Genomic DNA, 25,554 nt, shown 5'->3' on the forward strand with positions numbered 1-25,554 from the left:
GTCTTCTCCTATCATTTTGGATCTCCCCCTCCCCCTCCCCCTTTCAAATCTCTTACTAGCTCTTCCTTCAGTTAGTCCTGACGAAGGGTCTCGGCCCGAAACGTCGACTGTACCTCTTCCTAGAGATGCTGCCTGGCCTGCTGCGCTCATCAGCAACTTTGATGTGTGTTGCTTGAATTTCCAGCATCTGCAGAATTCCTTGTGTTAAAGCAAAATATTACCACAAATAAGTTAATCTGGGATCTTACCCTGCAGCTCTGATAATACATTTCTGAATCTGTGCTTACATTAGGGCGTGACAAGCAGCCCTGGCACCACTCTGCTGTGTAGCCTTAACTGAGCAAGGTCATAACAATACAGTAGTAATAGGTCATGTGCCCACTATCTCCACCTTCAAACCAGAATGGTTAGTACGACTGAACCAGCAGCAGATCAGGAGGAAGAGACCGGCAGAGAGATCGGTGGACACAGTGACATCTTGGCCACTCTGAAGGCAAAGCCAAGAGTCTTCTGAGGGGGTGAAAACCTGTGATACTGGAAACACTCAGCAGTCGAAGCTGGCACCTGTGGAGCGAGCAACGGACTATCATCGATGCTGCAGGAGCTGCTGAGTACCCCTGGGATTGTTTCTTGCTTACACTTTCCAGCATCTGAAATGCTTGCCTGAGACTTATAAGGAGCTCTGGGCGACCCCCTTGCATCGTGCTGACGTTCAGCATTGAGAGAAGATGTCACCATGTCTGTAAGCAAAAACTTCTCCCTTCTAACGTGGCTCCTGATTGAAAAGCTATTAAGATGCAGGTTTGCTCTCTGGTATGCACATTATCATCACTGCAGCGGAGAGAAATCATCCAACCAAGCTCTGCTCGTTCGTTCTGAGCTCTTTATTAGAAATTGACTTGCCCATCAAGACCTGCCTGAGGGGGAAAATATGTTGGGATTAGTCTTTGCTTTCATTGCTGCTCGATTATTATCCATTCCTGGAACTGAATTAAAGTATCTGCTTCTTTTCCTATTGCTCTTCTCACGCACCCAGCATAAAAAATGACTGGGGAGAGGCTCGATCCAGTATTTACGGAATCCGTGGTACGAATTCACCTTCAGCTGCAAACCTCAGTTGGACCCCTGCAGTGAGTGTGATTGGAAGAACGTCACACTCCGACAGTGTGTGACAGCTTTCTAGGCTGAGGCAAACGGTCATGGTAGAACACAAGGACTTCTACCTTGAACCAAACATGCCATACCCGCTCAGAGCACTAGCTAGACTTTGCAGAGGGAACGTTACTCTGTATCTCGGTCCCTGTCGTATGATGTAGGCAATCATGGTCTTTCCATGACCATAAACAACAGGAATTCTGCAGATGCTGGAAATTCAAGCAACACACATCAAAGTTGCTGGTGAACGCAGCAGGCCAGGCAGCATCTGTAGGAAGAGGTGCAGTCGACGTTTCAGGCCGAGACCCTTCGTCAACTGCACCTCTTCCTACAGATGCCGCCTGGCCTGCTGCGTTCACCAGCAACTTTGATGTGTGTTGCTTTCCATGACCATGACCGTTCTTGGCAAATTTTAATGCAGAAGTAGCTTGGCACTGTCTTCTTCTGGGCAGCGTCTTTACAAGACGGGTGATCCAGTCATTATCAATTCTCCTCAGAGATTGTCTGCCTGGCGTCAATGGCCGCACAATCAGGGCTTGTGATATGTACCAGCTGCTCATGCGATCATCCACTATCTGTTCCCATGGCATCACGTGACCCTGATCAGAGGGGTAAGCAGGTACACAAGGGTGTCCTGCAGGCTAGCGGAGGGATGGAGTGCCTTACACCTCCTTTGGTAGAGATGTATCTCCACCCCACCACCCGGACCCTGTATCTATCTTGTGCTATTTTTGACCACGTATTGTTAGTGCAGGAAGTTAGTTACTCTGCACTTAGCCTGTGCTGTGTTGGACTTGGGCCTCTGAAGTGTAGTGAGAAAACATTATTGGAAAGAACAAGAAATGAGAGCAGGTGATCATTCAGCCCTTTGTGGCTGCTCCACCATTCACGAAGATCACGGTTGCTCTTCTCCTGGCTGAAATAAGCCGGCTAAGCAGAGACCAAAGGTCAGGAACTTTCAAATTAGAACCGGATTGTATGACGGGTGACATCAGAAAATACATCTTCACAAATTGAATGGTGGAAATCTCCAGCTTGCTCCATAAAGGGTTAAAATAAAGTATAATGCTGAAAAGATGCCGATCAACTTTGCTCCAGATAAATACCTCCTCCTGTTGCTATAACGAGGTTTCAGCTACTTAACTGTTGTATGTATTTCAGGCGCAGTTGTTATTTCAATGGGGGAGAGGGGTAATGGGAGGGCAATCAACCAGATTGCATCCAGTCTTAGAGCAGCTCCCATTGAGCTGACAACCGTGGTCAGGGAAGCCATTCAGTGAACGTGCATTGACCCAGCACCAGAAGATGGTAATCACTGTTTTAACAGAAAGCTGGGACGTTATCCTGCTGCTGGTTTATACTTAGTAATGCTACAACACACATGCACTCACACACAGTGGTGCAGTTCCGCAGGGTGTCTGTGTTACAAAGCAATTTGACGCACAACTTCTAGTTGATATCCCCCGCACCAGGGAAAAAAGCACTTAGGAGTTAGGGGCATCCAAGCAAGCAGGAAAAAAGAACAAGAGATAAAACCCTGCCTTCTTACAAGGAGGACATGGAACAGAATTTTAGATGAAGATCACCCAGAGGTTCGTCAACAGACATTGAAAGAACTAACAAATAATAACAATTTTTGACTTCTATAATTACTTTGATCTATTTATATTTAGCAATTTGTCCCAGGTTTTCTGCAGTTTTTTCTATATTTACCCATGACTGTGTATTTTATAAACTTCCCATATCTAAGCTCCAAGACCTTGGCTTCAATAACCTCCTGGTGAAGCTGGATCCTCGATTTCCTCACTTGCAGAACATAGTCAGTTCAGATTGGCAACAATATTTCCTCCACAATCTCCATCAGTACAGGTGCACCGCAAGGCTGTGTGATTAAACCCCTGCTCTACTCACTTTATACTTATGACTGTGTGGCTAACCAGAGCTCCAATGCCATATTTAAGTTTGGTGATGACACTGGCGGTGTTGGCCGAATCTAAGGTGGTGATGAATTGGCATAAAGGAGGGAGGTTGAAAATCTGGCTGAGTGGTGCCACAACAACAATCTCTCACTCAATGTCAGCAAAGCCAAAGAGCTGATTACGGACTCCAGGAGAAGGAAACCGGAGGTCCACCAGGCAGTCCTCATCAGGAGATCAGAGGTGGAGAGGGTCAGGGACCTCGGCATTATCATTGAGCACATAACTGCCATTACAAAGAAAGCACGGCAGTGCCCCGGCATTCTTAGGAGATTCGGCATGACATCTAAAACTTTGATAAACTTCTGTAGGTGCGCAGTGAAGAGTATACTGACTGGTTGTATCATGGCCTGAAACGTAAACTCTGAATAGAAAAGCCTACAAAAAGAAGACACAGCCTATTCCGTCACAAGTAAAGATCTCCGCACCATTGAGCACATAGACAAGAAGCACTGTCGCGGGAAAGCAGCATCCATCATCAAGAACCCCCACCACACAGGCCGTGGTCTCTTCTCATTGTTGCCATCAGGAAGGAACTACAGGAGCCGCAGAATTCACTCCACCAGGTTCAGGAACATTTATTAACCCCTCACCCATTGCACTCTTGAACTAGAGGGAATAACTTCACTCACCCCAACATTGAACCGTTCCCACGACTTATGCGCTCACTTTGAAGGACTCTTCATCTCCTGTTCTTGATATTTATTGCTTGTTTGTTTATTATTATTTTTATGCTTGTTTTTTTTTACTTGGACAGGTTGTTGTCTTTTGCACATTGGTTGTTTGGTCCATCTTGTGTGTGGTTTTCATTGTTTCTGTTGTGTTTCTTTGTATTTACGGTGAATGCCCACAAGAAAATGAATCTCAGGGTAGTGTATGGTGGCATATAGATAATTTGATAATAAATTTACTTTGAAATTTGAACTTTGAAGGGAACATTATCTGAAACTCACGACATTGATACAGGAGGCCTATTTTCCTGGGATGTGCTCTTCGGAGCCTGTGGCTGTGGTAAGAATCACTTCCCCATTTAACCTTTGGCTGCCAGTTCCAGAGTCCACAGGAAGCTGAGCATGGGACTCCCTTGGCATCTGACCAAGGCAGTATCAGAATTTTTCTATTCTGGTTTCAGACTTGGGCACCTGGCACCAGCTTAGACCCTCATACAGAGCAATGGCATAGGTCTCTGCACAGGAACAGATCAGGGCCAGTGTTCCTCAGCTCACACACCAGGGTTGGATCCTGGCACGAGTACCTGGGACAGTTTGTACCCATGCACCAGGGTTTGCACACCTGGGATTGGTCTATACCCACACACCAGAGCCGGACCTTGGTTCACACATCAGGAACTAGGCCTGTACCTGAACACCTGAGACAGATGTTGGCTCTTCTAGGCTGGTTCTAGAGTCGGTTACATGGTTGGCACAACATTGTGGGCTGAAGGGCCTGTAATGTGCTGTAGATTTCTATGTTCTATACACCTGGGCCTAGGTACGAGAAAAGGCCACTTTTTACACTAACAACTAGCTTTCAAACGGTTCTTTCCAGCAGCTGCTAAAGGCGCGATGGCCTGGGGAAATGTTTCGAGTCCCACTGCTTCCTCAGGGCTCTCTCTCAGAATTTAATCTCGTTAAGTACAGACAGCCCAGCGTGAAATTCAGAGATTCACACAGAGATGACGGTGCCAAGGACGGTGGTTATGTGTGTGGACGGAGTGGAAATGTGTCCAGCTTCCTGACATTTCAGATGGGAATGGGATACTGTGAACATCCAACTCTTGTGTAAAAAAAAATGCCTGGCTTTTATTTACTTGTGACCTGTGAGGTTTAGCAGTTAAATTTCAGAGACATGCATAACCGGCTGATCCTGTATTAGATGGTCTTTCTCTTTAGTGTAATTTTATACAATGTCCCTATCACAGAAGATTGTTTGGTCATCCAATGAGTCCTGGCTCCAGGATATAATGGGGCTTGTTGTAGCTCCCCGCTGCCCACCACCAGTCCCTTACTGTTGGAGCACAAAGCTGGCAATGCTGGAAGCATTCCCACCACCACCCTGCTCACCAGCTTGAGATCCCAATTATTGCCCAACCAACCCACCCATCTACCCAGCGGCACTGACACCCCACTCACCAGCTTGAGCTTCTGATCACCACCCCTACATCTCCTCATAACCCTGCTGAACAACTCACAGCTCAAACTCAAGGCTGGATTGCCGATCACCAAGTTCCACCCCCCACCCCCCAACCTCTCCCAGCCAACTTCTCACCCTCATCCAGCATCAACCCTGCTCATGAGTCGAGGTCCAGTGACCACCTCCCCCCGCACCCCCCCCACCCAAGGAGCACAACCACATAACCACCCAAAGTGGGCTTCATGGCTGACTTCAGCGGCAAGTACGTGAAACTTCATGCAGTGTATTATCACTGTAAGGCACCCTTACCATTCGGCACCTGCTTTATACCGTAACACATTCATGGCTACACAAGAGTATCGCATCAAGGATTCTCCTCAATTTCACCTTTCCTCGGTCTAAGTGACAGGGTAGGCAATACTACGTTGCAATTACCCGATGGAACTCAAAACTGCATCATGTCTATCATTAACAATAAAGCAGAGATCAACCAGTCTCTGGAAGAGGTGTTTGAGCCCCTTACCCGCTCTCTTTCCCCGATCTGGGTCACATGTGACTCCAATTCCTCACCAACATATCTGACTGCAATCTACCCTCTTGACAATCGTACCAAGCCACACAACTGTGCAACCACCAGCTTCTCGCAGCAACTCAGCAGGAAGTTGATCAGTTTTGTTCATTTTTGGAATGTGGTTTTCACAGCACTTTCTAAGAAATTTGGTATTGGTTTTTTACTGTCACAACCACTGAACTACACAGAAAAGCTTCCGTTGGTGTGCAGTCAAACAGAATGCAGAATATAGTGCAAGCAATTTGGTATTAGCTTTTACTGTCACAACCACTGAAAATATAGTGTACGATGACAGAAAAAGAGTGGTGAAGGTAGACGAATAAAGCGCAAGGGCCACAATGAGGTAAATTTAGAGACAAGGAGTTCACCTTTCAACGTTCAAGCGTCTGATAGCAGTGGGATAGAAGTGGGCGGTACGTACTCTCTTGCTCTTGTATCTTCTGCCCGATGGGAGAGAGGAGAAGAAAGGTTCTTTTAGCTGCTTTCCCGAGGCAGCAAGAGGTGTAGAACAGTCAATAGAAGGGAGGTTGGTGCATGTGTGATGGAACAGGACCACCTTCTGCAAATCTCACAGGGATCACAGGGGGTAGAGATGCAGGTGCAAACGCCACTGGAACAACTGACACGGGTGTAGAGTGTCACCCTCCTCTATAGAATGACAGTTGCCAGCTCAAGACATTAACCAATCAGGCAACTGTCATCATCTCCAAGTCTACAGAAACAATCTGTCGGACCTTGTACAGCTTTGTTGGGTAACAATGTTATATACAACACAGGAAAAGGCCTCTCAGCCCAACTGGTCCATGCTGACTACAATGCCCATCACAGCCAGTCCCATTTACCAGTGTTTGGGTCATAGTCTTCTAAACCTCTCCTACGAAAAGAAAAAGATTGGTTAGGACAAATGTAGGTCCCCTATAGCCAGAAACAGGTGAATTGATTATGGGGAGCAAGGACATGGCAGACCAATTGAATAACTACTTTGGTCCTGTCTTCACTAAGGAGGACATAAATAATCTTCCAGAAATAGTAGGGGACAGAGGGTCCAGTGAGATGGAGGAACTGAAGGAAATACATGTTAGTAGGGAAGTGGTGTTAGGTAAATTGAAGGGATTAAAGGCAGATAAATCCCCAGGGCCAGATCGTCTGCATCCCAGAGTGCTTAAGGAAGTAGCCCAAGAAATAGTGGATGCATTAGTGATAATTTTTCAAAACTCTTTAGATTCTGGACAAGTTCCTGAGGATTGGAGGGTGGCTAATGTAACCCCACTTTTTAAAGAAGGAGGGAGAGAGAAACCGGGGAATTATAGACCGGTTAGCCTAACATCGGTGGTGGGGAAAATGCTAGAGTCAGTTATCAAAGATGTGATAACAGCACATTTGGAAAGCGGTGAAATCATTAGACAAAGTCAACATGGATTTGTGAAAGGAAAATCATGTCTGACGAATCTTATAGAATTTTTTGAGGATGTAACTAGTAGAGTGGATGGGGAGAACCAGTGGATATGGTATATCTGGATTTTCTAAAGGCTTTTGACAAGGTCCCACACAGGAGATTAGTGTGCAAACTTAAAGCACATGGTATTGGGGGTATGGTATTGATGTGGATAGAGAATTGGTTGGCAGACAGGAAACAAAGTGTGGGAATAAACGGGCCCTTTTCAGAATGGCAGGCAGTGACTAGTGGGGTACCGCAAGGCTCAGTGCTGGGACTCCAGTTGTTTACAATATATATTAATGACTTAGATGAGGGAATTAAATGCAGCATCTCCAAGTTTGCAGATGACACGAAGCTGGGCGGCAGTGTTAGCTGTGTGGAGGATGCTAAGAGGATGCAGGGTGACTTGGATAGGTTAGGTGAGTGGGCAAATTCATGGCAGATGCAATTTAATGTGGATAAATGTGAGGTTATCCACTTTGGTGGCAAAAACAGGAAAGCAGATTATTATCTGAATGGTGGCCGATTAGGAAAAGGGGAGGTGCAACGAGACCTGGGTGTCATTATACACCTGTCATTGAAAGTGGGCATGCAGGTACAGCAGTCCGTGAAAAAGGCGAATGGTATGCTGGCATTCATAGCAAGAGGATTCGAGTACAGGAGCAGGGAGGTACTACTGCAGTTGTACAAGGCCTTGGTGAGACCACACCTGGAGTATTGTGTGCAGTTTTGGTCCCCTAATCTGAGGAAAGACATCCTTGCCATAGAGGGGGTACAAAGAAGGTTCACCAGATTGATTCCTGGGATGGCAGGACTTTCATATGATGAAAGACTGGATTGACTAGGCTTATACTCGTTGGAATTTAGAAGATTGAGGGGGGATCTTATTGAAGCGTATAAAATCCTAAAGGGATTGAACAGGCTAGATGCAGGAAGATTGTTCCCGATGTTGGGGAAGTCCAGAACGAGGGGTCACAGTTTGAGGATAAAGGGGAAGCCTTTTAGGACTGAGATTAGGAAAAACTTCTTCACACAGAGAGTGGTGAATCTGTGGAATTCTCTGCCCCAGGAAACAGTTGAGGCCAGTTCATTGGTTATATTTAAGAGGGAGTTAGATATGGCCCTTGTGGCTAAAGGGATCGGGGGTATGGAGGGAAGGCTGGTACAGGGTTCTGAGTTGGATGATCAGCCATGATCATACTGAATGGCGGTGTAGGCTTGTGCACCTATTTTCTATGTTTCTACACATTTCCCTGTCTAATTGCCTTTTAAAAGTTGCTATTGTACCTGCCTCAGCCACTCTTTCTGAAAGTTCATTCCACATAGATACCAACTTCTGTGTAAAAAGGGTGCATCTCCAGTTCCTATGAAAACTTTCCCCTCTCACCTTAAACCTATGCGCCCAGGTTCTGGCAAAGGCTTGTAAATCTTTTCCATACTCTTTCTAGTTTAGTAACATCTCTCCTATAGCAAAGTGACTAAAGCTGAACATAATGCTCCAAGTAGTGGCTTCTCCAATGTCTTGTACAATAGGAACATAAGCTCCCAACTTCTAATTTCAGTGCACTGATTGATGAAGGCCAGCATGCCAAAAGCCTTCTTCACCATCCTATCCATGTTTGACTCTATTTTCAGGGACTGCACCTGAACCCCAAGGACACTTTGTTTTAAAAGACTCCCTATTGATCTACTATTCTTATTGAAAGTTCTACCTTGATTTGACTTTCTAAAATGACCTCATATTTAACTGAATTAAACTCCATTTGCCATTCCTTGGCCACTTAATCAGCTGAACAAGATCTCCCTGTAAGTTTTGATAACCATCACTGCTCACTATCCCATCTAGCTTAGGACCAAATACCTGGAAAATTCTTCCTTGCAATTGTATACTGGATACACCCAGGTACAGAACATACAATGTCATGTATGCGCAGAGCAAGAGTGGCGATGGAGTGGTACAAGTAAAAGTTTTTATGGAGTCATGATAGTAACGGTGCACACTGGCCAACTTACACTGTGGGAGTGATGAACCGACCCACTGAGATGAAGAGACATGCATGCCAGAAAGCCCATGTCCAAACGAGAGAGTCCTCCACATGTAGGAGGTCCCATTGATCCACCATGCCATCGAACGCCGCATGTTCACCTTCCACATTCTCACACTCGATCTGATGTGCTGCATATAAGCTGATAGAAACTCCAGTCCTTGGTATGGCAGCAACTATGAAAGTCAAATACTGAAACTCACTGTCAAAGACCTCTTCCTCTGATCATTCTCAGTGCACAGAGGGTACATTCACAAGGCCATAGCAAGTTCCAAAACCTGCATGCCACTATATTATTTACTCCTACCATCATACAATGAGAACTTGGACTGGACAGCTGACATTAGCTCTTCTAGTCACATCTGAGTCATCAGGATGAGTGGAAGAAGCGTGGTGCACCCTCAGACTGCTTCAAGGGCAACATGCGGCCATCTCTGATGTTCCAAAATACTAGTACGAAGTTCAACTCTTTGCGTTTGGTGTCTGATAGCCAGGCTGCTGTCCTGTGGAATGCTTTGGTGCATTTTGCCACACGGATTTAGTATTTTCTGTTGAAATTCTGCTACCAGGATCCCAGCTGTTGTGAGTAGCCTGAAATAGCCTGCATTCTAATATGAGTTACTGTCAACATCAAAACTCCCAACCCACTGAAGACATAACTTGTCAGCTACAATGTCATATTAATAAAATGCTCTCTTCTCTAATAATTTTGTTGCTTTCTCCATCAGAACTTGACACAGCAGGGAAATGATTTTGCAGCTGTTACTGTATGTACTCACTAAGCAGTCGCCCGTCACGTACACCCCTAATGTCAAATCACCTTGGAGAGATTCACAAATGAGCCAGATACTCACACACTGGCCTTCCCCAGCTCGGGTCTCCTGGGTGATAATATGATAAGATCCCCCAATTGAGCTTTCCCCCATCCTAGCCAAGGGCCACTCAGAACAACTGGTGCTTTCCGCCAGCTCCCCTGAGATTGCAGATTAAGTTGAGCTTTTCCCAGCTCTACATGCATCAGATTTGCTCTGAATGGTGCACCGAGCAGTAATGAGATTTTCATAAGATGAATATTTAATCAGACGATTTATACATACGGATTTGAAATATTAATCTATCTGCTGTAAAGATACAGCAGCAGTTCATGTATGAATTAGTGGTCGACTATGAGATAAATGGAGCCAATTACCAAGAGGGCGGAAAACTCGTAAACAGCTCTTTGTTGGTGAAATATATCCGCACTACAATGTGCTTTATATTAGCATTAAAGCTGTAGACTGTACAAATGGCTTCTATACCCGAGAGGACTCAGCATTTGGACGACACAGTAATGTGCCAGCCAATATGAAAGTATCACAGCTGAGGATAATATTTCATGTGGTTGTAAGTGCGACGAGCTCATTACCACAGGCTGTGTTAACGTACCAAGTTAAAGATTAATCATAGAAAGGTCACATCAAAAATAATATGTCATATGGTTCTTCTTTTAAGTCAGAAAATTTAATACCAACTATTGCATTAGCTAATCCTATCACTTCATAATTTTTTTATGAGTCTGTTCACTACAAGGGAAGAATGAACTCTGGGGAGAGCTCCACCACTGAACTGTGGAAGTCACATTTTCTTATTTTTATCAATGCTCTTTATTTCATTGTAGTTTTTTTTCTCTCCCTAAGGAGAACAGGTTTAATTATTGGCCATGAAGAACGCTGGTGCAATGCTTGAGTGGAAGCTTAGACAAGTCCATTACTGGCTGCCACAGATTTTCTAATGTTCTCACCTTTCCTTCTTTCCTCCTCTTCTGGCTTTGCACCCCTTCAACCCCGTTGTCCTCCAACCTTTACAAATTCCAGTCGAAGATTACTGAGCCAAAACATTAATCATGTTCCTCACACAACGAAAGCTTCTCCACCGTTTTCTGAAATTTGGTTGCCGTCCAAGTAAGAGGTGATCCCAATGGCAGTTTATTTTGTTGGCATGGGTGTCAGAGTCAGGATCAGGTCTGTTATCACCGGCATGTGTCATGAAACTTGTTATCTACAGGGCAAACAAAGTTTAGTTTGGTGGCATGGGCGTCTACAAGGTAAATTTGGACAAGGGACCTTCGACAGGGGAGTACAAGTGCATGCTTCTCCTGAAAGTGGTGTCACAGGTAGACAAGTTTGTGAAGGCTTTTGGCACTCAAGGCATGGCAGCCTTCATCAGTCAGGGCTTTAAATATCGAAGGTGGGTTGTTATGTTGCAGTTGTATAAGACATTGGTGAGACTGCATTGGAATATTGGGTTTAGTTTGGTCACTGTACTGCAAGAAAGATGCCATTAACTTGGAAAGGGTGCAGATGAGATTTACGAGGTTGTTGCCAAGATTAAAGGAACTTGAGTTATAAAGAGCACTTGAACACCTTGGGACGTTTTACACTGTGGCGGAGGAGAATGGGGGGGTGATCTTACAGAGGTGTATAAAGGTATGAGGAGCTTAGTTAGGGTGAATTTTTTTTCTCAGGGTTATGAAATTAAGAACTTGGGAACATAGGTATAAGGTGAGACTTGGAACCTGAGGGGCAAATTTTTTACCCAGAAAGTGGAATGAGCTGCCAGAGGAAATGGTTGCAGGTACATCAATAAGATTTAAAGGTCTGTGGACAAGTACTTTACAACATGGATAAAAAAACTGCTTAGAGTGTTAAGTGCCAGGTGCAGGTAAATGGGACAAGATAGAACATAGATGAGTACAGCACAGGAACAGGTCCTGCAGCCTACAATGTTGTGCTGAACCAATTTAATTAGTAATCATTGCCCATCTAAACACTGTGGTCATATGCTTCCATCTCCTGCCCATTCACGTGCCTATCTAAGAGGCTTTTGAGGACCCCTATCACGTTCCTCCACCACCTTGCCCAGGCAGCACTTTCCAGGTATCTCCCCTCCCACTCTCTGTGTAAAAACTTGCCCCACATATTTCCTTTGAACTTACCCCTCAACTTAAATGCATGCTCTCTGGTATTAGACATTTCAAACCTGGGAAAAAGATACTGGCCGGCTACTCTGCCTGTACCTCTCATAGTCTTATAAATCTCAATCAGGTCTCCCCTCAGCCTCTGCAGCTCCAGAGAAAAATGACCCAAGCTTGTCAAACCCCTCTAGTTTAGATGGAGATCTTGTTTGGGATGGACTTATTGGGCTGATGGGCCTGTTTCTGTGTTGTATGTCTCCAGGACTCTAGGATTTAAGCTGCTTATTTGCATTGGTAAAAAAAAACAGCCTCTGCTTCAGGTTCACATGCTCGCTGTAATGAGCCACATACTCTCTGCCACCACTTCGCTCTTGTAACCCAAGTCCAGTCCCATTAACTGGTTCTGAGTGGGTCTACATCTGGGTCTAGGTCTTGGAAGTAAAACCAGGGAAAGTCCTTGCGTGTATATCCTTGAGCTGAGGAGGCAGCTAAGGGTCACACATATGGTAGGACCAGATAAGGTCTGTAGATTTTCATTGCTCAAGTATGCTAGTCAAGAATAGCTTACAGGGAAATAGGATTGATGCAAATAATCTGAGAGCTGATGTAGACTCGACAGGTGAAATAGCTTCCTCCTATGGCACAAAGGGATATGAAATATATGCAAGAGGAGGTAATTAGGGGAAGACTTAGTAAATATCTTGGAACCAAAAATCTCCCCAAATTCCAAAGGCTTCTGTCATGCACAATCTTAAGGGATAACACATGGTGGAACAGTTTCAGAGACTCTGACAGAGAATATTGTCCATTGTTTCAAGTCCTGTGTCTGATGGTTATGTTTCGTCCATGAGAGGGAGAAATATATCTCACTGGTGCCTACCAACTTTCCAACCCATAATACAATTAGATTATGTGTATAAAGTATCTCACTTTCAGATTTAATTGCTGACAAATGAATTAAGTGGGTTGAGATGTCAATTTTTATGAAGTCAAATGGCTGTTCTGGCTCAGTATAACTAAGTAAGCTATCATATGGTCTTTGAGTGGAAGACTGTTTGGATATGCTGCAGACAGTCCTTGGCTAATGTACAGTAAATGGCTTGCTGTCAGCTGTCAGTTTGTATGAGGAAGCTTCAGACAGGAACTATTCAGCTAATATTTTAAGACAGTGATCCTGCCATCCAGAAACAGGATGAAGTGAAAGAACTCCAACTCTTTAAGAATGTCATCCATGTAACATGTAAAAATTACCTGCCAGCAGAATTTCTTTCCCTATTGAAGGCAAGCTCAAACTGTTACTTTTAATCATTATTGTTCATGTTCAATCCACATGACCAATACAATAAACTTCTCTTGAGCAGGTTATCAGTTCTTCTGGAGGTTGGATTCCAGTCTATTTAGTCTGCCTTGCCCCATACAAAAGGGAAACAATTCGTAAAACAGTTTACTGTGAAGTCTGATCTGCTTCATATGTAACTAATCCCATTTGAATACAATTACTTTGTTACATACACTCAGTAGCCACTTCACTAGGTACACCTGTTCGTTATTGCAAATATCTAATCAGCCAATCATGCGGCAGCAAATTGATGCATAAAAGCAGGCAGACATGGTCAAGACGTTCAGTTGTTTTATGGATCAAACATCAGAATGGGGAAGAAGTATGATCTAAGTAACTTTGACTGTGGAATCGCAAACACGAGGAAATCTGCAGATGCTGGAAATTCAAGCAACACACGTAAAAAATGCTGGTGAACGCAGCAGGCCAGGCAGCATCTCTAGGAAGAGGTACGTTGACTGTAACTCCTCCTATAGATGCTGCCTGGCCTGCTGCGTTCACCGCATTTTTTATGTGTGTTGACTGTGGAATGATTGTTGGTGCCAGACTGGATGGTTTGAGTATCTCAGAGACAGCTGATCTCCTGTGTTTTCACATACAACAGTCTCTAGAATTTACAGAGAATGGTGTGAAAAACATAAACAAAAATATCCCAATGAGCTGTACTGTGGGTGAAAGTGCCTTGTTAATGAGAGAGGTCAGAGGAGAATGGCCAGACTGGTTCAAGCTGACAGGAAGGTGACAGTAACTCAAATAATCACTTGTTATGACAGTGGTGTGCTGAAGAGCATCTCTGAATGCGCAATTCGTCAAACCTAAACATGGATGGGCTACAGCAGCAGAAGATCACAAAAATGCACTTCATAGCCACTTTATTAGGTATTGGAGTTAACTAATAAAGTGGCCACTGAGAGTAGACAATCACGGCAGCCATCTTATGTGGTGCAATATAAGACCATAAGACATTGGAGCAGAATTGGGCAATTGAGTCAGCTCCGCCATTTGAACATGGTGGATCCATTTCCCTCTCAACTGAATTCTCCTCCCTTTTCCCTGAGACCTTTCATGCCCTGATTTATCGAGAATCTGTCAACCTTTGCCTTAAATATTCAATGACCTTAGCCACCATAGCTGCCTGTGGCAACAAATTCCACAGATTCACCACCCTCTGCTAAATAAATTCCTCCTCACTGCCATTCTAAATGGACATCCCTCTATTCTGAGGTTGTGCTCTCTGGTCCTAGACTTCCCCCACTACAGGAAACATCCTCCCCACATCCACTCTATCTAGGCCTTTCAACATTCAATAGATTTAATTTAGATCCCTCCTCATTCTTCTAAATTCCAGCGAGTACAGGCCCAGAGCCATCAAACACTCCTCTCATGATAAACCTTTCAATCCCGGAATCATTTTGGTGAATCTCCTTTGAACCCTCTCCAATATCAGCATATCCTTTCTAAGGTAAGGGGCCCAAAATTGCTCTCGATACTCAAGTGAAGCCTCAGCAGTGCTTTATAAAGCTTCAGCATTACATACTATTGAAATGAATGCTAACATCGCATCTGCCTTCCTCACCACTGACTCAACCTTCAAGTCAACCTTTGGCGAATCCAGCACAAGGACTCCCAAGTCCCTTTGCACTTCTGATTTTTGAACTTCCTTTCTATTTAGAAAATAGTCCACATTTTTATTCTTTCTTCCAAAGTGCACGATGATACTCTGCATTCAAACTGCCCATTCACTGTATTCCATCCTTGCCTAGTCTCCTAACCCATCTACATCCTTCTGCAGCCTCCCTGCCTCCTCAACACTACCTGCCCCTCCACCGATCTTTGAATTGTCAACGGACCTGGCCAGAAAGCCATCAATTCCATCATCCAAATCATTGGCATACAACTGAACATTGTGGAACACCACTAGTCACCGGCGGCCATTCAGAAAAGGCTCCCTTTATTCCCACTCTTTGACTCCTGCCAAACAGCTAATGCTCTGTCCATGCTAGTATCTTTCCTGTAAAACCATGGGCTCTTATCTTGATAAGCAGCCTCATCTGTGGCACCTGGTCAAAGGCCTTCTGAAAATCCAAGTACACATCCTGTACTTTATTTTAAGATATAAAATAAAGATAAATGAAGCAAACGATCTATTTGGATAGAATGCCAGAGCTTATGTTTAAGGTGACTAACGATCTGAACAGTGGATTCTATTTAATACTTCATCCAAAAGATGGCACCTTCAACAATGTAACACTGCCTCCAAATCATAGAGAAATGACAGCGCTTAAATTATACACTCCTGTTTCTGGCTCTCTGCAACAAAGGGAAATACAGCCAGTTGACTGAAGTTGCAAAAACAAGAGACTAGATTGATCACTTGCTGGCGAGACACAGAGAGAAATCAATACTATGTATGGGATTGTGAATGAACTGTAGCAGGGTCAAAGTAAGGACTAATAAGAAAGAAAATTGAAAAAAAAAATAAATGTGTTGGATAAAAACATTTATATCATGCTTCTAACCCCGTATCTAGGAAAGTGTCAAGTTTATGCAATATTAGTTAAATTCACCCTAGGCAACTATAGTGATGTTACAACCACCAGTGGCTATAGGTTGGTGGACTGGAGGAAGAAAGTAAGGTCAGTCAGGGTTCCTGCTTCCAATCACTAGCTGGAGGTTGCATGTTGTATTAGGTGATGACTAGTTGGTACCCAGTCCGAATGCCCTGGATGGCCTTGTGGCCAAGTTTGCAAATGATAGAAAGATACTGTATCATCTTTGTATCATATAGTAGGTAGTGTTGAGGTAGGAGGGAGTGTGCAGAAGGACTTGGGCAGAGTAGGAGAATGAGCAAAGAAGCAGCAGATGGAATACGATGTAGGGATGTGTATGGTCATGCACTTTGGTAGAAAGAGTAAAGGCAGAGACTACTTTTTAAATGGGAAGCAAATTCAGAAATGGTGGAGGGGCCGGGGTTGCAAAGAGACTTAGGAGTCTGACATTGGGATTCCCTAAAGATTAACTTACAGGGTGAGTCGGTGGTACGAAAGGCAAATTCAAAGTTCGCATATAAAAGCAATGATGTAGTGCTGAGGCTTTATAAGGCATTGGTCTGACCACATTTGGAGCAGTTGTGGGCCCCTCAACTAAGGCTGTGCTGACGTTGGAGAGAGTCCAGAGGAGGAAGTTTATGAGAAGGATCCCGGAAATGAAAGAGTTAACATATGAAAAGTGCTTGATAGCTCTGGGCCTAGATAAAGTGGACATGGAGAGAATGTTTCCAATAATGGGAAAGTCTAACATGTAACTGAACAATCTTAGAATAGAAGAATGTCCCTTTAGAACAGAGATGAGGAGGAATTCTTTTAGAGGGTGGTGAATCTGTGGAATTCATTGTCACAAACAGATATGGAAGCCAAGCCATTGGATATATTTAAAGGATACGTTAATAGGTTCTTGATTAATAAGGCTGTCAAAGGTTATGAAGAGAAGGCAGAAGGAATAGGGTTGAGAGAGAAAATAAATCAGCCATGATCAAATGGAAGAACAAAGTCAATGGGCTGAATAGCCTAATTCTAACCCTATGTCTTATGGTCTGCCAACACTCACTGCCAAGGCTGGCAAATGGCCTATGACAGAGTCATAGGAGGAAGCCTAGTCTGTCAGCATATCTCAGTGACTTTGCCTTGACAAGCATCAAAGATAAAGGTAAGGAGCAAAGGCCTGTGCCTGTTTGAATCCGACCTCTGTTGCTGCTGTAGCAGTAGATGATTGGCCTTCCAGGTGTTTGGACAATGTGAAGGAAGGCAGACATTGTCATCGAGACACCCAAACGGTCTTCATGCAAAAGAAAATTTTAGTCTCACAGCCTCAGAAGCCTACAAATACCCATAACGTCTCACCGGCTAGCTGCGCCTTGTCCATAACACTCTTTGTACTTCTTTATTCTCTTTGCCTTCCTCATACCCATTGCCTCATTTCTGAGAAAACCAAGCATTAGCAGTGGTTCTTGAATTTCTAACATCTACTACATGTCCTTCCCAGTTTACCCTGTTTATACACAGCCTGTACATACCAATGGGCGTTTGGAAGGCCAGTGGGATGAATTTGCTGGCTAAAGCAGGCATCTTCTGACATGTGGGAACATGGTTCGAGGCTGCATTTCTGACTTGCAAAATATTCAGATCATGAACAATTCACAGGAATGGAAACCTGGCATAACCTGGGGATTATTTGTACTGTAAGGGTGGGAATTTTTTTTCAAATTTGCCCCATTGAATATTTTTATAATACTAAACTTAGCAGGTGTCTTCTTTGACCAGGACACTGCCATTGTATCTTTAACATCCGCCTAAAAAGTAAACAGGATATATGATGATGGTTTTAGATATTGCAGCACTCTGGGATGAAGTGCTTCATCTCTTAGGACGAAAAATTGGGTCTGTTTTATTGGAGAAGAGAAGGGTGAGGGGAGATCTGTTGGAGGAGCACAAAATTATGTGAGCCTTAGATAGACAGGAGAGCATTTCCCTTTGGTAGGAGTAACTAAGACCAGAACAACAGGTTTGAAAATAAGTTGTCTAGGGGAGATTTAAGGAAGAATATTTTCATTCTGAGATTGGCAGCAATCTGGAAAAATCTGCCTGAGAAGGCAGTGCAGGCAGGTGCCCTCACAGCATGTGAATCTCTAACAAACTAAGTATTTGTAAGAAGGGTTAGTTTAAGTAGACAAGATTTATACCTGTGGGTCAGGCGGTATCTATGGAGAGAAATGTTTCGGGTTAGCGTTTCGGGTCAAGACCTTCCACGCAGTCCAAATGTCCTTGAAGCCCTGTCTATCATGACTTGTTTGAAATAACACAGAGAAGATTAAGGATTCCTCAACTAGTTTATGATGAACTTAGTAATACCTCAGCATGCACGATGTTCTGATGTGGCTGGTTATCTCGTTCACTGAGTTCTTGCTGCAGCTTCTTGCACAGCATCTCCTTCTCCTTCCTTGTAGCCTTCTGCTCTTCTAGCTTCTCCTTGCAGGCCCTAGAAGAAATCATAACATTCAGAAATAAGGAAATTGGTACAGGGATCAGGTAATCAATGGCCTATGATAGTGGGTTGTATCTGTATGGCTTTGCAGTGAGCATTACAAATACACAGCGGAGCTAAGGTTGCAAAATAGGTCTCCTCCCACCATACGTCTCTGCACAGTTATATTAGAGCCTTCAAATGATGACCAGATAATCAGGGGTGTCCAGCAATTAAGTCCATGGAATTACAGCATATTATGACAAAGAAAGGGCCATTCAGCCCATCATGTTTATGCCTACCAAAAATGGGCTTTAACTTTCTCCCTTTTCCCACCTCTTGGTCCACATCCTTGGCGACAGCTCATCCTAGTAGGTTTCATGTGCATCGAGGGCAGTGAATTTCAGGACCTGAGACACAACTGTCCACAGATACTGTCCAGATGAAGAGTCTTGACACGAAACATTAACCGTCCATTTCCCTCCACAGATGCTGCCTGACTCACTGTGTGCCTCCAGAAGTTTGTTTTGTTTTGCTCCAGAACTTGAGAGCACCACCACTCATTAACAGAAATTATTTTTTTTGCCTCGCCTTCCTGCTAATTCTTCCACCAATTACTTAAAGCTATTCATAAATTGAAGAGATTCTGCAGATGCTGGAAATCTAGGGCAGCTCCCTCAAAATGCTGGAGAAACTCAGCAAGAGAGGCAGCATCTATGGAAATGGATAAACTGATGGAATGAACATTGATTTCTCTAACTTCCAGTAATTTCTCCCCATCCCTCCCTACAACTTCCCCTCCCTGGTTTACCTCCTTCCTTTCCAGTCCTGATGAAGGGTCTCAGCCTGAAATGTTGACTGATTATTCCCCTCCACAGATGCTGCCTGACCCACTGAGCATCTTCAGCAGTTCGATTTTTGCTCCTCAACCCGAAAGCTCTACCACTCATTAACAAAAAGTACTTTTTCTCTCACCTTCCTTCTAATTCTTCCACCAATTACTTAAAACAATCAACTCCACTGCTAGAAAATAGGATTTGTCTATTTATTTACTTATTACAATAAAGAGGAAGGCCATTTGGCCCATTAGTTCCAATCTAGCCCTCCGCAGAGTATTTCATCAATCCCATTCTCCATTTCCTGCTGGAGAATGAGCAATAGGTAGCAGGACTGCTGCCATATTGCTCATCTTTCCTCAATCGTATTTTCTTATGATATAGAAAGATGCCACTTGGCTCATTGAGTCCGTGCTGCCTCTCAGAAGGGTTGCACTCCCTCACTTATTTCTCTTTACCAACCACACTACACCAGAGACAACTTAGAGGAGGCAATTCACCTCATGACCAGCATATCATTGGCAGTGGGAGGAAACACGAACACCTAAGGGAAATGAATGCACTCATTGGAGGAACGTGCAGACTCCACACAGATAACATTAGAAGCCAGGACTGAACCCAGAGCACTGAAGCTATGAGGCATCTGGTCTACTGAGATGTGACCCTCACTTCCCTCTGGTTCCCCATCTCCCTCACTTTATTCCATGGTGCACTGTCCTCTATCAGATCCCTTCTTCTTCAGCCCTTTGCCTCTTCCATCTACCATCTCTTACATCATTCTCTTTGATCCCCTCTGTCCTTCACTCTGGCTTTTATTCTGGCTTTTGCCCTCTTCTTTTCCAGACCTGATGTAGGGGCTTGGCCCAAAAATGTCGACTGTTCATTTCCCTCCACAGATGTTTCCTGATCTGATGAGTTCTTCCAGCATATTGTGTGAGAGGCTTCAAATTTACCTGTGTTGCTCTCTCGCACATCCACAAACTCCTCTTCAATTCTTGTTGTCACTTATCTACGCAGAGGGGTCAATTACATTAGCCCAATCAACCAAACAGTACATCTCTGGGATAAGGGAAGAGACCAGACTAATCAACAGATACCAATGAGCCAAGGGTGCAAGCTCCAGACCCTCGCTGTTCTCTGCACAACAGTATAGTTTCCACTCTGGAGGTGAGGATCAAACCCAGATCCCTAGAATTGTGAGACAATAACACTAGCTACTGTGCTGTAAATCTGTTTACACAATCTCAGTCTCACTTAATTTTACACACTACATTTAAAACTCCCTTCTGTCCTCTTCAACCCTGCTCCTGACCACGATGCTGTCAGGATGTTATTTGGCTCAATTTTTCACCCTTACTCAATGGTCACTTAGGCTGACCAGAGAATAATGGAAGTTTGTGTATTGCTTTCAATACATTCAATACTATAACTGGGAGTGAGTTTACAGCACATCATTATTTTTGGTTTGAAGTGCTGACTGGTTAAATGTGGGTGTTTCTGCAATACTGCCACAACTTCCAGTTCCCTCAACCTTCATCATGTTAGTTATTCCTCTCGGCACATCAGGTGGTAACTTTGCCAGTTTTTTTTTTAGCACTTTGTCTGTTTTTTATGAGGCTGAGTCGTTAGCTCGATGGAAAGTATTCAAGGAGCCAGCCGGATTCGAACCCAGAACCATCTGCTTTGAAGTCCAGTGCTGATGCCACTACACCACCATGGTGAGTACTAATTAGGTCCTTTCTCTCATTAGTTGGTGAGCCTAAGCCTTCACCCTCTATTTGTTCTCAAAGCCACAGAAAGCCTAAACACTATAATCGAATAAAGAAATCCTAAAAGTAAAATTTAGCAGCAATTTAAGTGAACTTCAAGGATCAGAGTCAGAATCAGGTTTAATATCACTGGCATAGTTCATGAAACCTGTTGTCTTTGTGGCAGTAATGCAATGCAATACATCATAATAGAGAAAAAACTGGGAATGACAGTCAGGATAACATGTATTATCTGTATATGTACACGGATATTGGAGAGCATAAATACTCACTCTCCAATGAAAGATATGAGATAGTTTAATAGTCATTACACAAAGTTTGGGTGGTGCAATATTCTGATGTCTGATGGCAAACATTGCAACGGTTCCCATCTGACTGGTGATGGGACAGTGTAACGTTCACTCCCCGATGGAAATTAAGACCATAAGACATAGGGCTAGAATTAGGCCATTCAGCACATTGAGTCTGTTCTGCCGTTTGATCATGGCTGATTTATCTTCTCTCTCAAACCCATTCCTCCTGACTTCTCCTCATAACCTTTGATGGCCTTACTATTCAAGAACGTATCGACATCTCCTTTAAATATACCCAATGAATTGGCCTCCACAGAAGTCTGTGGCAATGAATTCTACAGATTCACCACCCTCTGGCCAAAGAAATTTCTCATCTCTATGCTAAAAGGACAGCCTTCTATTCTGAGGCTGCGTCCTCTGGGTCTAGACTCCCTCACTATAGGAAACATCCTCTCACCATGCACTAGGATATTGGGAGACGGTATAACATTTCCTCTCCAACAGATAATGTGAGTTATTACAAAATTCATTGTTCAATGGAAGAGGGAAGATGGTATATTCACTCTCCAATGGATGATGGGAAATGGTGTAACATACAGTTTGCAATGGATGATGGTAGATCGTGTAAACAAACTTCAGAAATACAAACTCACAAAATTATATGAAAACATTACTTTAGAATTAATGACAGGCACAAACAGTGGACTCTCCCTTCCAAATAACCTAATTGTAAAAAGTATGAAGTTGACATTTTTTTTTCAATTGTTGCTGTCTGTAAAATTCTGGAAAAATACAGAAAGCTTGCCAATCTCCCTTGGCAGTGCTGGTGAAGAGTGGGATGATAAACTGATTACTGAGTTTAATACCATATAACACACATTAAATCATCCTGTTACTAATTAACCTATCTTCCCTTCTAACCACTTAGCCAATACTTGTAATCTACCATTGACTATGAGCGGGTGGGTGGCTGAAACAAATATTGATTGTGTCTTTCAGAATGGAATTAATTTAGGGGGAAATAATCAGGGCTATGGGGAGAATGCTGCTGAACGGGACTAATTGAAGTGCTTTTATAAAAACTGGCATCAGCTTAATGGGCTGAACAAGAATGGACTGAAAAAAATCCCAATATTTTCACAGTCATTCATTATAATTTATATTCTTGTGGCTTTTTAACTAATAATTGCCACCTTTTCCGATAAAAAATAGCTTTATTTTAATAGACTTGATTAAGCCTGCTTAGTATATATGAAGAAAGTACCATCAACATCCTCTAAATGATTACATTATATAAATATATTTAATAAAAAGCATTTAGGCTGAGGAATGTTAAACTAAGCTTTGTACCTTTTGTAAAGTTGTCAGGAGATGTCACATAATTCTCTCACCAATTCATTCTCCACACTTTGTGTACTGTAGTTCCCACGCTCTGTTACAGACAGCTGGATCCAAATCTCTTCTGCCCACTTAACCCAGCCAGAAACAGCAGACAAATTACCCCAGTTGTGCTCCCAGTGTAAGATGAGCAGCCTCGGTCATCTCATCGCCAGTCAAGGCACCATGCAAGCCGTCTTGTGGCACAAAGACATGGCATCACATAGTCCTGGTAAACCTGGCATTGCTGAACCAGCCAAACTCAGCTGGGTTGTACTCACCGTGCACAACAGATCTTTACTGCGGTACTGCTGTGTATGGGCTGGCTAATTATCAAGCACCTCATCGAAAACTGATTCAGGGGATCATACAGCACAGACAGAGGCTCTTCAGCCCATTTTGTGCCCAACTATAGGAATCCCATTTGCATACATTAGGACCATACTGTCCTATATCTTGTCAAGTTAAAATGAATGCCTAAATGCTTCTTAAACATAATAATTGCATCTGATTCCACCACCTCTTCTGGCAGCCAGGTATCAATCTCAATATGTCAAAAACTTAACCCTCAAACAGCCCTTTAAAACTTCTTCCTCTTACCTTAAACTGGGTGGGCACAGGACTACATTCAGCCAGAGACTCATCCCACTGAGATGCAACACAGAGCGTCATAGGAAGTCATTCCTGCCTGTGGCCATCAGACTTTACAACTCCTCCCTTGGAGGGCCAGACACCCTGAGCCAATAGGCTGGTCCTGGACTTATTTCATAATTTACTGGCATAATTTACATATTACTATTTAACTATTATGGTTCTATTACTATTTATTATTTATGGTGCAACTGTAAGGAAAACCAATTTCCCCCGGGATCAATAAAGTATGACTATGACTAAACATATGCCCTCTTATTTGTAATACCCCATGCCATGGGGAAAAAAATCATCTGACCTTCTACCTTTTCTGTGCTCCTCAAGATCTTATATACCTGTACAAGGGCACCCCTCAGCTTCCTTCACTAGGGGTAAAGCAAGCTCAAACTACTCAGCCTCTCCCCATAACTAACCTCCAATCCAATCCAATGCTCTAGGAAGAAAGTGTGATTTTATGTCACCAGGGAGAGGTCACTGTGAAGTGAGTGGACATTCCTTTCATTTCTCTTGAAAGCCAACATTGGTGTCTGAGGTTGCTCACTGGAGACCAAACCTGCTCCCAAGTGACTCAGGTGCTCTCTGTAACTGAGCCTGCAGGACACAAACTAACTTCAGCCCTTGCCAGCACCCAGATGGATTGTTCAACCTGCTAACTCGTTGCCGTGCTCATCCGTTTCTGGACACGCGGTGCTTCGCTCTTGGCCTGTGTTCTAGATCTCAGACCTGGCACCTGCAACGGACAGGCAAACCTCAAGTCCCACCCTTGGCTCTTTGGTCACTTCCGTACCTCAGCTCTGTGTTTCTGCCTTGGAGTTCTTCATTCTTCTTGTCTACCAGCTGGGACATCTTGGCCAGCTGCTGCCGCAGAGTGCTCAGTTCCAGCGCCTGGCTACGGACCAAACTTCGGTTCTGCTCCAGTTCTACCTTCTGTCTCTCACTCAGCTCTCCTGTGTGCAGGCAATGAACAGGCTGGTCTTAATCAAATGGACACATTCAGGGAGACTATGAGAGTGGCAAGAGCCACTTGTTGCACTCTTTGCCTACTGTCAACTCTGCGTTAGTATGAGTTGGTTACAGGCTCAGGTCTACATCCAGAAGCGGACTCTTCAAGGCAATACTGGGAGCTGGAGGTGCATTTTAAGGGACGACCCTGTCAGCCTAACCACTCAAGGCCCTGTGACACCATTTCTAGAATGAAAGGAACTTCAGGTGAGAGGACGAAAGCTCAAAGGAGAAGTGACAGCCAAGTTTTGTTTTACACAGAGAGTGGCAGATGTCCAGAATGGGTTGCCCTGGGTGGTGGTAGACACAGGTATAACAGAGGCTCTTGGATTGGAACATGAATGGAGAGATAGGGACCATGTGCGGAGGGAAGGGATTTGGTGTCATTTAATTAGTTCTATACTACATTGTGGGCCGAAGGGCGTGTTTCTTTGCTGTACCGTTCAACATTCTATGTCTTATCCAATAATTCACTCCCCAACCATCACCACCACGTGGGACAATTCTGTGGGGTCTTCCTGTGCTCAGACTGGCTCCAGTCAGGTGAACGTCATTTACCTTGGGGCGGGCAGAAGGCTGTGTGGTGGAGGAAACATAAGAACGAAAAAGAACCACACGAAGAATCCTGGGTGGCTGCAGTTTTATAACCAGTTTATTTGAAACATTAAAAGCATTTATGTTGCTGCTGGCTATGTTTACATTGACTCATACTTCAGGATCAGGGGTGATTTGTGCCCCACCATTAACGTACACCTCTGGTGTTTGCTCTATGCCTTCTGAAAATGTAAATCACGTCACACATTGTCAACACGAATTTAAACAGAGCAAAGATGTAGGGATGGACCGGAGCATTAAATCAGCACTGGACCCTCCAACGAGGTTGGGGAGCAAATGAAATTTGTTATTAAAGGATTTGAGCCTTTTTAAACACATTTATGGACAGTCAAAGCAGAATTTAGATTATATATTACTACAGATCCTGAAACAGACCAAAAAT

The 25,554-nt window shown here is 43.8% G+C and overlaps 1 protein-coding gene across 5 annotated transcripts in view; it reads right to left on the reverse strand.

Annotated features, from left to right (window-relative positions):
* The window catches only part of LOC140188792 (forkhead-associated domain-containing protein 1-like), a 149,224-nt gene that overhangs the window by 60,448 nt on the left and 63,222 nt on the right, over positions 1 to 25,554 (reverse strand). For all 5 annotated transcript variants that reach the window (XM_072245436.1, XM_072245438.1, XM_072245439.1 and 2 more), the window contains 2 exons: positions 24,343 to 24,502; positions 18,518 to 18,644 (listed from right to left, as the gene is read on the reverse strand). In XM_072245436.1, the coding sequence (XP_072101537.1) occupies positions 18,518 to 18,644; positions 24,343 to 24,502 (287 nt within the window). The remainder of the gene's footprint in view (positions 1 to 18,517; positions 18,645 to 24,342; positions 24,503 to 25,554) is intronic.

The sequence above is a fragment of the Mobula birostris genome, chromosome 27 (genome assembly GCF_030028105.1).
Source record: "Mobula birostris isolate sMobBir1 chromosome 27, sMobBir1.hap1, whole genome shotgun sequence".
Taxonomy (NCBI): domain Eukaryota; kingdom Metazoa; phylum Chordata; class Chondrichthyes; order Myliobatiformes; family Myliobatidae; genus Mobula; species Mobula birostris.